This window comes from Monodelphis domestica, chromosome 4 (genome assembly GCF_027887165.1).
Source record: "Monodelphis domestica isolate mMonDom1 chromosome 4, mMonDom1.pri, whole genome shotgun sequence".
NCBI lineage: Eukaryota > Metazoa > Chordata > Mammalia > Didelphimorphia > Didelphidae > Monodelphis > Monodelphis domestica.
Genome location: NC_077230.1, coordinates 380,646,992 through 380,658,492, shown reverse-complemented (window position 1 = coordinate 380,658,492; position 11,501 = coordinate 380,646,992). Strand labels below are relative to the sequence as shown.

Here is an 11,501-nt window from a genome sequence, read left to right as displayed (position 1 = left end):
TCATTCTCCCTCCCAGGATGCAATTCATCCTATCTCCTGCAGCCTCTAGAAGCCTTACTTGGTTCTACCACTTTTTAACTTCCACTGCCCTGGAAAGACACTAAACTGTGCATGTAACATTTTGTTCCCCTTGGATTGTTCTCTTCATGTCTGAGGCCTCTGCTGCACAGAACAGAGAATGTTAAAGCTGGAAAGGGTTTTTAACTCACTATCTACTCTGACTGTGTTGTCTTAAGGACAAGGACCTCTAACGGTGAGAAAGGTACTGTGTGACACTCAAGGATGTACACCTAATAGGTGGCAAAGCTAGGATTAGTATCTGTCTCTTAACTCCCAGGTCTAGGGTCCCTTCCCCAATATTTCTCTTTCTTTAAATTAGTTGCTCATCACAAGTTAAACATAAATCTGAAAGCACACTAACCATATTTTATAATCACAATTTTACTGAAAACAGACCACGTAAAATCAAAATGATAAATTTTATAAAATTCCATTTATCTGTGCATTTGAAATACGATCTTTACTACTTATTCCTACAGATCTGTTTGTTTGTTTTTTTTAATAGATCCTTGGTTTCCAAACACTCAAAAGCTTTTCTTATAGAGGTCTCATCTCTGAGTAGACACAGTTTTATTGTAATCAGAGCTCACTTTCCCAAATATCTGAGATCAATTGCCAAAAATTTCTCAAACTGAGAGATGATGCTCATTGTAATTGATTTTTTTTGCAGCCTCTGTTGGCAGCAGTTCTAAACTAGGGCTCCATGAACATTGTTAAAAGAAAGTATTTTGATAATTGTTATTTCAATATAATTGGATTCCTTTGTAATCCTATGTGTTTTATTTTATGCATTAAATAGTATTTTCTAAGAAGTGCTTCACAAGGCTTCAGACTGCCTTGATTCAGAAAAGGTTAAGAAACCTTGATCTAGGGTTCAAAGATCAAATCACTGCCGATTCTATCACTCAAGTCACTATTTTGGGAGATCCCTTCCCTGGAAGTCTTCAAGAAAAGGCTAGGTTGCCATTTGAAGGGAGAGTCTGGAAGGTATTCTTTTCAGGTATGGGTTTGGTTACACTACTTGGTTCCTATACTACTATGCAGGTATGAAACATGAAAGAGTATTTTCCTTTCTTGGTTAATCATTGTATGAGATTTTGATCCGAAGATTGGTAAAGCGTAAGAGAATTGGGTTCTAATTTTCTTTTTCTGTTAGGGTATCAAATGATTGAAAAGGTCATAGGTTTAAGAGATGGAAGAGTGCTCAGAGTTCACCTAGCCCCAGTCCCACCTCAGAGAGATGAGGTGACAACATGCCTTCACCTTGAGAGCAGCCTCTTGAGGTAAATAATAAACGGTCACACCCTTGCTTTATGGTAAGGCCTCCAAATGGTACAGTACCCACTTTGGTTTTCATCTGAATTAAATAGGGACAGAAAAACAGAAAATGATTGTGTGTGAATAACCATCCAAAAGACTAGTAACAGCTGATCTGTGCTGGGGCGTCAAAACAAAGCTATTATTGTAGAAGATGGACAACTCCAGAATGAGATCTGAAGAAAAAGAGGCACAGAGTGTGCTGTAGTACATGCTAAGTCATTCTACCAACCCAGAGCAACTTTGGGGATCCAATTTAGACTGGAAGGTCTGTTCGGCTGAAGTGGTTAAAACCTGGGGAGAAAGAACTCACTGCCATAACAGCACTGTGCAGTTTTATTAACCATTCAAGTACAGTAGTATCTGGAAAGACTGGGACAAAGGTCAGGTTTCAAAAGTGAACAGACAGATATTCAGCATCTAACAGTTGGAAAGAAGCATATACTACAGATTCCTTTCACAAACATGTTTTCACAGAGCCAATACAGTACTAGCCATTAACCCAGCACCGAGCATACTGGAATAGAAAAAAGATGCAACAAGAAAAATAGCTACGTTAGAAAGACTTCAACACTTTAGAAAAAGAGTAAAACACTTGCAGTTTCTCCCCATTTGCCCCCAAACAACATCTGTACGGTTCGGATCTACCTATGCGGCTCTACGTCAGTTTCTAGAACATTTGTCAGGAGGAATAAAATAAAAGCGACACTGGCCAGTTCAGTCTTTGGATGCTCGGGAGGGGGAGAAGCCGGCTCGGGGTCGGCTAGTCAGCTCCATTCTCGTCGGCAGGGTCTTTGGACTCTCTGTTCTTCCGCACCTCCTCCATGTGCTTATCCTAGAGGAAACAAGGCAGAGCATGCACACGCACACGTGGCCCATGAAAGGACTGCCCCCAAACCACTGAGCCCTGAGCCCCATCAGCAGTGGCATGCGTATACTTGAATGCCTGACCAGCCTCCCTCCAGGATACAGTCACCCACTGCAAGTGACAGACTATTCTTTAAACTAAAACAAAACAAAAGGCTTGGCGGAGGACACTTCCCAAGAGCCGAAGACTACAGACAGCTGCCCACCTCTCCCTTTCACCACCAAATGAGGGGGGTCAAACCTGATCCCCCAGCATACATGCACTTTCTAAGTGAACACCTCCATGTTTTCAAAGCCCAGACCTACCTTCTCCCGCAAGCGCTCCAGCTTAGCAGCCATTTGTGCCTCTCGGTTTTCTTTGTTGGCTTCCATTTTGTGGGTCAGTTTTTCTTCTGCCATTTTACTGAAGTTGTTGTTTTCTTCAATTGCTTTTTGAAGCACCTCCTTCTCATGCTCCCGCTTCTCAGCAAGCTGCTTTAAGACTTCAGCTTCATGAGACTAAAAGAAAATAAGGTTTATAGCCCACAGGCTCTGAAAATGGCTAAGCAGGTCAGCTAAAATGGACATAGAAGTGTGTAAAAAGGCAGAGAGAAGGCTTCCAAGCCTTCAGCTTACTCTTTCCTACTAAAGAACAAGGAAGAATTTCTGTGGTCTTGATTTTAGATATCAGGTGCATGGCCAAGGTGAGGTGCAGGGTGGGGCCAGGGATGGAATCTGGGACCCAGACAACATTTATATCAGAAAACTGTCCATATTTGGTCACAAGTGATTTTGTCAAATTATTCCTTAAGGGAATTGCTTCAAGCTAGACTCCACAGGGATATCCCTCTAGACTAAGGGGAGTGAAGTGAAAACTCAGGCTTGAGACACTGCTTTGGCTCTTTCCTGGCTATACAATGCAAATGAATCATTTTCCTACCTTGAAATTCTTTTTCATCTGTAAATGAATAGAATTCTTTTTTTTTTTAACCCATACCTTCTGTCTTGGTATTCATTCTAAGACAGAAAAACAAGGGCTAGGCAAACTAGATTAGGCAACTTGCCCTGGGTCACATAGCTCGGAATTGTCTGAGGCCAAATTTGAACCCAGGTCTACAGCACTCTATCCACTGTGCCACCTAGATGCCCCTAATGCAGCTAATTCCTGAATGTCTTCTTCTAAAAGGCTGTGAAGACCAAATGAGAAGAATGGAAGATTGGACTAGATGACTCCTAAAGTTCCATTCCTAAACCTATGATCCCATTAAAAAAAGCATTTTGTAATGAAGTACTATATAAATAAAAACTAATGTAGTTTTGTGTTTTTAAAAGGCAAAATAAGATATTGAACTTTATTGTTAAAGTCTGGTATTTGGCACCAATAACCAAATACGGCAGAATGGACTTGCTGAAAGAAAACTTTCATACACAAATTCAATCAGACTCATTAGGTATATGGGCCAGGAGGATTTCTACTCTGCTCTGAAAGAACATTCAGCTATTCTCTCCTAGTCCATTCCTAGCCTTAGAGCCCACCTTAGAGGATCCAATAGTCAAAGATGACAGTTTCTTGTGCCTATTAATAGTGCACTATTAATTATGACTCCTACTATTACATAGATTTATATAGCACTTATTTTCACATCTGACCCTGTTTATCTTTAGGTCACTAAAGGTCATCAGCATGACCTTAGCCACTTCACCTCTCTAAGTTTTATTTTCCTTGATTGTGAAATGAGAAGGTTGGACAAGATGACTTTTTAAGGTTACCCATCTAGCTCTAAACCTCTGATTCTAAGCAGCTGATTCAGATTTGAATATGGTAGCTCTAATTCTAAATTTAGTCCTCTTTTTACTATACTACAGATGCTTTTCTAGTAGATAACAGGCACTCATCCAGTTCTATTACAACAAAACTGCATTATAATAGCTCATTATTAGAGTGATCCATTTGTACTATGAGTCAAGTCACAGCTCTAAAAATATCACTGTGCTCAGTGTAAGTTTGATCTACCCTGACTGAGCCACACAAGAGGAGCCAGGTATCTCATTCCAAACCAGAGACCTATACAGGTGTTCTATGATGTCTGGTTAGTGGCATGGTACAAAGAGTAGTGGCCTACTAATGAGGGGGCCCAGGTGCCAGCTTCAAGTCTGCTATTTACCAAGTATATAACCCTAGGCAAGTCAACTAAACTCTATAAAATCATTTCCTCAACTGGAAAATGGTGGTAAAGTTGGCATTATAGCCAAATTAAATAATGTACCCAGAAGTTTGTGAGCTAAGAATTTAATTGTAATGTTAAGGGGTCTTCAGAAATAATTTTAACTAGTGGTTTCTGAATGGATGAGTTTTTTTTAATATTTATAGTTTAAAGAATGTTGTATTAAAGGTAGAGAAACAAAGAAATGTTCCTACCAAGGTATTTCCATGAAGCAGGAAGCCAAAAAGAGCTCCTGCAAAATTCTTCAGTTTAATTTACTTCCACCAGAACAATCTAGATTTCTTGATGTTCTAGACCCAAATAAGTTTTACTTTGTTTAAAAATATACTTGCCAAGGTTGAAAGATTTGCTACATCTGTAAAAATTGTGACAAATATCCATCTGTTCATAGGGTTGTCGTTTTTTTTTTTGTTTTTTTTTGGTCATACAGCAACTTATATGAAATATGATAGTGGGTTTGTTTGCTATTATCATTAAATGAACTATTATAACTTTGGGGATTTTGATACTTTTTGAATGTGCAATACATATACTATTGATCTTTTTAAAAAACTGTTACTTTGTGAAAATCATTTGCTTGTACTCACAGTGGGTCATGGTCAGGTTTGATGAGGAAATGGATCTCATTTTTGCTGAGAAACCTTTGTATTCTACATTTCCTAAGCTGACAGTGTCAATGATGGTAAGCTATATATTTTTGGTTTTTAAAACTCTTATTATTGTTTTTGCTTGCATGTGCAATATACTATTTCAGTTTTATTTTTTCTCTTCATTTTGTATTTGAAGCACATGTCACCAGCATTGAGATTTTCTTTAACTTTTTTGACTTTGCAGTAATATAAGTTTAAAATATATTTGCTATAATGTCAATGCATGCCCCCAAAGCTTGAGACTATAAAAATGATGCCACTGGGACTTTGCTTAAAGATTCTGTCTGATTCTAGGACAAGAAAATACAAAAAGAGTCATTGCACAGTGCCAAAGAAGCACAAAGCTAAACTGCATAGTGTCTATCCAGCACAAGGTCAAAGAGACCAACCAATCCCATTGGAATTCATGAAAATTTTGAGCCAAGACAAGAGGACTTGAACTTGTTTGGGGTTTGAGGTTGCATTTAACATGTATTAAAGGCAGGTCTTCCTTGTCCCACATTCTACTAGTATCTCAAATATGGCTCCTATAATCTAGTCCCTTTTCTGTCTTTCATGGTGTGGCAAACTTTCTATAGTCCTGACTACTGATTGGGTAAATGCAAAATTGCTTAAATAATTTTAATTGGGCCCTGATTTAAGGACCTATTATGGATTTATTTTTCCTTTACTTAGAATTTTTACACATAAGACTTTGACAGTCTATATTTCATCCAGAACTTGTTTTATTTGAATTTTTTATTTATATTTTTTATTTCTCTTGCCAATTAATTCTTATACCTCATAACTCAGCCATGCATCCCTAATTTTTTCCTGTTTTTCAACACCCTCTTCAGGGGGGAATGTATTATTATTTTAAATTGCAAATTTTAAATTCTTTTTGAGAGTAATTTTAGGTTAAGAAACATGCTACCTCTCCAAATCCAGAAAATGAACTCTTCTTAGAAGACACCATGAAGATATCTCCACAGACCACAAGCTACATCAAGAAGATCTAGAATGAACTTTGGGTGTGGTTGATTGAACTGAAGGTTGATTGAACATTTAATTTGAATGTATATTCTTATGCCAAAAGGGGACTGCCCCCTAACTGGCTTTTTGTCAATGCGTCTAGCAATTATTGGTTTTGTTCTCTTTTCCTCTTATCCTCAAATTATTGCAATTTCAAAGTTGGTATGTTTATAAGACCCACTGGAGAGACTAGTCTTCCACAGGTCTCAGAGGGAATGTATGACTGAAAAATCTGTTACCCTAAAAAACAACTACATATTCCAAGAGCCCACTGACTTCCTGTCGTTACGTATTGCCTGTAGACAGAGGAGGATAAAGGGTGTGGGCTTTGGAGGCTCCCTCTCTCTGATGTAGAATCAGCATTGATGGTGGTGAGTGGGGTTGACTAAAAAAATGGCTAACCAGCCATGGGCATGTGGTCTTTATTTTGTATCTTCTTTATTCCTTGATTTCTAATGATGATTAATAAATCTCTTAAATATAATATTATTATTAGAGATTTAATTATTATAATAGATGACCTTGAAAGTCCCTTACAGCAGCAGCTAGTGGATAAAGTACCATGCCTGGAAACGGGATGTCCAAGGTTAAAATCTATCCTCAAGACACTTCCTAGCTGTGTGATCCTGGGTAAGTCACTTAACCCCAGCTGCCAGCCTTTGCTGTTCTTCTGCTTTGGAACCAATACTTAGTATCAGTTCTTAGACAGAAAGCAAGAGTTAAAAAAAAAACAGAAGGGGTTAAAAAAAGAAAAAAAAGAAAGAAAGTATCTTACAACTAGGCTTCTGTTTTAAAAAAGAAAAAGATATTATCAAAGAACCGATCTTTCTAAAAACCAGTTTTACACTATTCTGTGGCCATAAGTGATATGTAACTGTAACTTATAGATGATGTTCATAAAGAAAAAGAATATGGATAGATCAATGCAAATTTTTGTTTAGGAATTTTGTTCAGTCATTTTTTAGTGATGTCTGACTAGTGAGCTCATTTTGGGGTTTGGGGCAAAGATATTATAGAGGAACTTACTATTTCCTTCACCAGTTCATTTTACAGATGAAAAAAACTGAGGCAAACTGGGTAAAGTGACTTGCCCAGCCTCACACAGTCAGTGTCTGAGGCCAGATTTGAATCCAGGCCTTCTGACTCCAGGGGCAGGCACTTTTATCTCTCCACTGTACAAACCTGGTTACCCCACTACTGGAAACATTCACATTCAACGCACAAATACAATTTAAAGTATGTAAGTCATCACTTTTTGCACATCTTAAATGATTACTTGATTGGCCAACTCTCAAAACAGTTGCTTTGTCCCCTTTGGAAATCCTTTAATTAAGGATCAAAATTGGGTTCTGATGTATCCAATACAAATGGGAATAATGTTTACCTTGCGTCTTTCTTCGTAAGTCATCACTTTTTGCACATCTTAAATGATTACTTGATTGGCCAACTCTCAAAACAGTTGCTTTGTCCCCTTTGGAAATCCTTTAATTAAGGATCAAAATTGGGTTCTGATGTATCCAATACAAATGGGAATAATGTTTACCTTGCGTCTTTCTTCTGCAGCTTCTAGTTTCTTCTGAATTTCTTCCAGGGAAAGATCTTTCTTCTTTGGAGGGGAAAGGGGGAATTCTGGAACTGCTTCTTTCGAACGTGGGCTAAGTATCAGCTCAAACGCCTGCCCAGAGGCCCGCTTCTCTAGTTCTTTCACCTGGATATCTAGACACCACAGGTTGATGATCATGTTTCAAGAGTACTTGAGAAAAGCTACCAATTGTCTAATTATGAGCCTCTAACACCTTAAACAATTTAAGGAACTGAATTATGATTGAACAAATCTACATTAGTCTTTATCAGACAATAATTACCTAAACACCTAACCATAAAACATTTTTGCTTTACACTACATCAAAATCTAATCCCCTTTTAATTTTCCCCTCTAGAATTCAATGGGCTCTATATTTTGGGGTTAATCCTCATGGTGAAACCATCAGTAATTGTTAGTTATTTTCATTAATGATATGCTTTGTAGAAATCCAAAATCTTACTTTGAAGGACCTTAATAACAAAGTAGGTCAATTATATGCTCTTAGACCATTCAAACATTAGCCTGTCATTTCTTTCTGTTTAAACTCCTCCCCTTCCCAAACAAAGGCAAATATATATGGTAAGATCCAGCTTCCACCAAATGCCACTGTGCTTGATTTGGACCAGAGCTTTTTTCACAGTCCAAAAATTTAAGCTTATTTTCTCCCATTTCTGTAAATTTTTTATTACATACCAGAAGAAGCCATGGTGAACAGAAGACAAGAGACTGGCAGTGTACTCTAGACAATCCACACGGTGGAGAAAACCCTGAAAATGATTTTGTTTAAAAGCACAAAAATCAAGCCCCATGCATTTTAGTACAAAAGAGCCTCAGCAAACATTAGTCCCATATCAGGGAGGGGGGTACAATGTCTACCACCATGGCAGAATAAAACAGGGTATCTTTGACCTTAATCTATAAAACACTGCAAAATCAAAAGATAGTGATATAATTGTTAAAATATCATTTTCTATAAGGAAATGTTAGTACTTGGAACACAATGGAATGCAGTGATAAGAAAATTGTGAGATCTGCTGAACTTGAACCATTGAAAGTTAAAAAAAAAACGCGTTCTATTCCTCTTAAAGAGAACAGGGTAAAATTACGCAGATGCAAAAACGTGTTGGGAAAATGAATAATAAAAATCTCTATCTCACACAGGGGCAAGGGCCAGCTTTAGAGCATTGTGACAATAAGAGCGCCTGAGAAACTCCGGGTACAATCCATCTATTGTGTAAGAGAGATCTACCTCTGCTCTCAGTGTCAGGCCGCAGAGGAGACAGAGTCCCCATAACAGTAACCCATAATAATGGATTCCTATTGTTTCTCTGCATGGTAGCAAGCAGGGGCTTCAAGAGCTTGGCCAGGGGGCTGCCCGCGGGTCACGAAGGCAACGTTGATCCCCTGTGAGTGGGGCTCACGGTCCCACGGCTCCGAGAGCCCTGGCCAAGTTTAACTTGCTGCGTCCATCGGGACTACGGGAAGGACGGGAGCCGAAATGATGCCAGGCGGCCGAGGCTGGAGGCCCAACAGCTGTCCAGCCACCTGCCCCGGCGAGGGGCGTGGCTCTAGCCCCAGGAGGCCGGGATCGCCCAATCAGCGCGCGACGGGCGCTCAGCCCCCTTGGGCCCGCCCCTTTCCCTCCCCGCGCCTTTTCGAAATCTCCCCGAACGCTCTTCATCCCAAAGCAGGGGAGCGCGCGCGCGCTCCCGCGCTCCGGAGCCTCAAGATAAAGAAGGGGAGATGGGCGGGGCTAACGGTCCTATCCGGGGAACTCCGCCCTCCCCAGGCTTCCCTCCCTCCCCCCACTCCCGCCAAAACCCCAACCCGAGCTCCCCGCATCGGCTGGGGGTGGGGGGGACGTCCCCCAAGCCAGGGCGGGGCCCCCTCCCCCCGCAGGCTGTCCGTCAACGCCCCGACCCAGGCAAGTGGGGGGCGCAGCCCTCGAGGGGTAGGCGCGACTCCGGTGGCACCCGCACAAAAGTCGGGCGGCGCGTCAGTCATGCAGTCCCGGGCAGGGGCGGGGGTCGACAGCTGACCCAGGGACCCTCGGACAATGGGGGCCGCGCCCACCGGGAGGAGGGTCCCCGCCCCCTATTGTCTTCTGCGACCCGCTTCCGCGCCCCCTACAGGGCCGGGGCCCCACCCAAGCCGCCGCCGCAGCCCCCAAATCCCCAGTCCACCCAAGCCTCCGAAGGTGGCTCCGCCCGGCATCAGAAACAAAGCGGCGCCTGTCGGACCCCAGACCGTCACGGACCTCAGCCCCGCACCACTCCAATCCAGCTTAGCGAGAGCCACGGCTAGCCATCCAGTGCCCTCCCCGCCTCCCGCCCTCCGATGCCTCCGCTGCTGCCGCTGCCACTACGCCGGGGCCCTGCACCCACCTGCTCGGTCCGAGCCGCCCGGCCACACTCCGAGCACCAACAGACCGGGGCGCGCACAAAAGCGCCAAACAGCGGCACGTGACCGCCCCGCGGGGCTCCGCATTGGCTGAGCTCGGCGGCACGTGCCGGCCCCCTCCCCTCCCCGCCCTGCTTTTTTCCTTCTCCCCCCTCCATTCTTCCCTCCCCTCCTCCCTGCTCCGTCTCGGCATTACCCCCCCCCCCTCCTTTGCATTCTCTCTTCCTATTCTCCCTTATCCTACCCACCCTTTTATTCTCCCCCTCCATTCTTCCCTCCCTCCCTTTCTCCAACTCAGTTCCCCTTCCTCTCCCCTCCCCTCCCTTTTTTCATTCTTCCCCTCCTTCCTTCCCTCCCTCTCTCCAAACCAGCCCCTACTTTACCCTCCCTTTCCTTTTCATTCCCGGCCTCCATCCTTCCTTTACCATCTTGACCCTCCCATCCTTTCCTCCCTTTCTCCATCTCAGCCCCTACTTTGCCTTACCTCTCCTTCCCTTACCCACCTGCCTTTCTTTTCACTTTTTTCTTCTTTCCCCCTCCATTCTCTGTCTATACTCTATCCAGCCCTTTTCATTCTTCCTTATCCCACTCTTTACATCAACCTTTCATCTCTCCCTTTTCCTGTGTTCTTCTTTTCATTCTCCCCTTCCACCTTTTTTTACTCTACCTTCCCTTCTTTACATTACTTCTTCCACTACTCCCTTCCCATTTTCTTCATTTCCTCCATCTTTTTTCATTTTCTCCCTCTGTTCCTTCCTCCTTTAGTCTGTCCTTCACTCCCAACCCTTTTTGTTTCTTACTCCCTTCAGCTGTCATTTGTCCTCAGCTGTTTTCATTTACCTCTCCATCCTTCTCTTCCCAACTCCATATTCTCTTTAGCTTCCTCACCCCTCTTTTAGTTCCCTCATCCTTCCATCCTTTTAATTTTTCCTTCTTACAGACCTCATATTCTCTCCTTTTATGTCCACCCATCCCTCCCTTTCCCTTTTCTCTCCCTCTACCCTCTTTCTCTCCTCCTGCCCTTCCCCATCCATCCTTCTTTCTCCCTTTCTCTGTCCTCCTTCCTACCTGTCCCTGTAAAGTTTTTCAGGAAATCTAGTCCCATTATGTGGATGGGTGGGGTTCAAGTGGGAAGCTGGGGCCAGGAACATTTTCCTGTTGAAAGACCATCAGAGGGGCAATGTTGTAATTATCTATCATGCCCACAGATTGGGACTGAAGTTCCCTGTCTGGTTCTTAGTTAGGATGTTCCCTTAGCTCTTATTCAGGTGGTGCAGGGAAAGAACCCTGGATTTGAAGGTAGAAAATCCAAGTTCTAATTTTAACTCATGAAATTCTGCTGTCTTTGTGTGTCTTTGGGCAAATAGAATAACCTCTCTGGGCCTCATTTCCCCCATCTGATGGACT

The 11,501-nt window shown here is 42.4% G+C and overlaps 1 protein-coding gene across 3 annotated transcripts; it reads right to left on the bottom strand.

Annotated features, from left to right (window-relative positions):
• Positions 1 to 1,695: 1,695 nt before the first annotated feature.
• On the bottom strand, positions 1,696 to 10,209 carry STMN1 (stathmin 1). 3 transcript variants are annotated; one of them, XM_056795513.1, is made up of 5 exons: positions 10,079 to 10,209; positions 8,388 to 8,461; positions 7,653 to 7,825; positions 2,551 to 2,742; positions 1,696 to 2,212 (listed from the first exon to the last, which is right to left on the bottom strand). In XM_056795513.1, the coding sequence occupies exons 2-5, from the start codon at positions 8,398 to 8,400 to the stop codon at positions 2,141 to 2,143; spliced, it is 450 nt and encodes a 149-aa protein (XP_056651491.1). In that variant the 5' UTR covers positions 8,401 to 8,461; positions 10,079 to 10,209; the 3' UTR covers positions 1,696 to 2,140. The 3 variants fall into 3 exon arrangements, with proteins under 3 accessions (XP_056651491.1, XP_056651493.1, XP_056651492.1); XM_056795515.1 differs by having other exon boundaries at positions 9,952 to 10,080; XM_056795514.1 differs by lacking the exon at positions 10,079 to 10,209 and adding an exon at positions 8,944 to 9,244.
• Between the last annotated feature and the right edge of the window lie 1,292 nt (positions 10,210 to 11,501).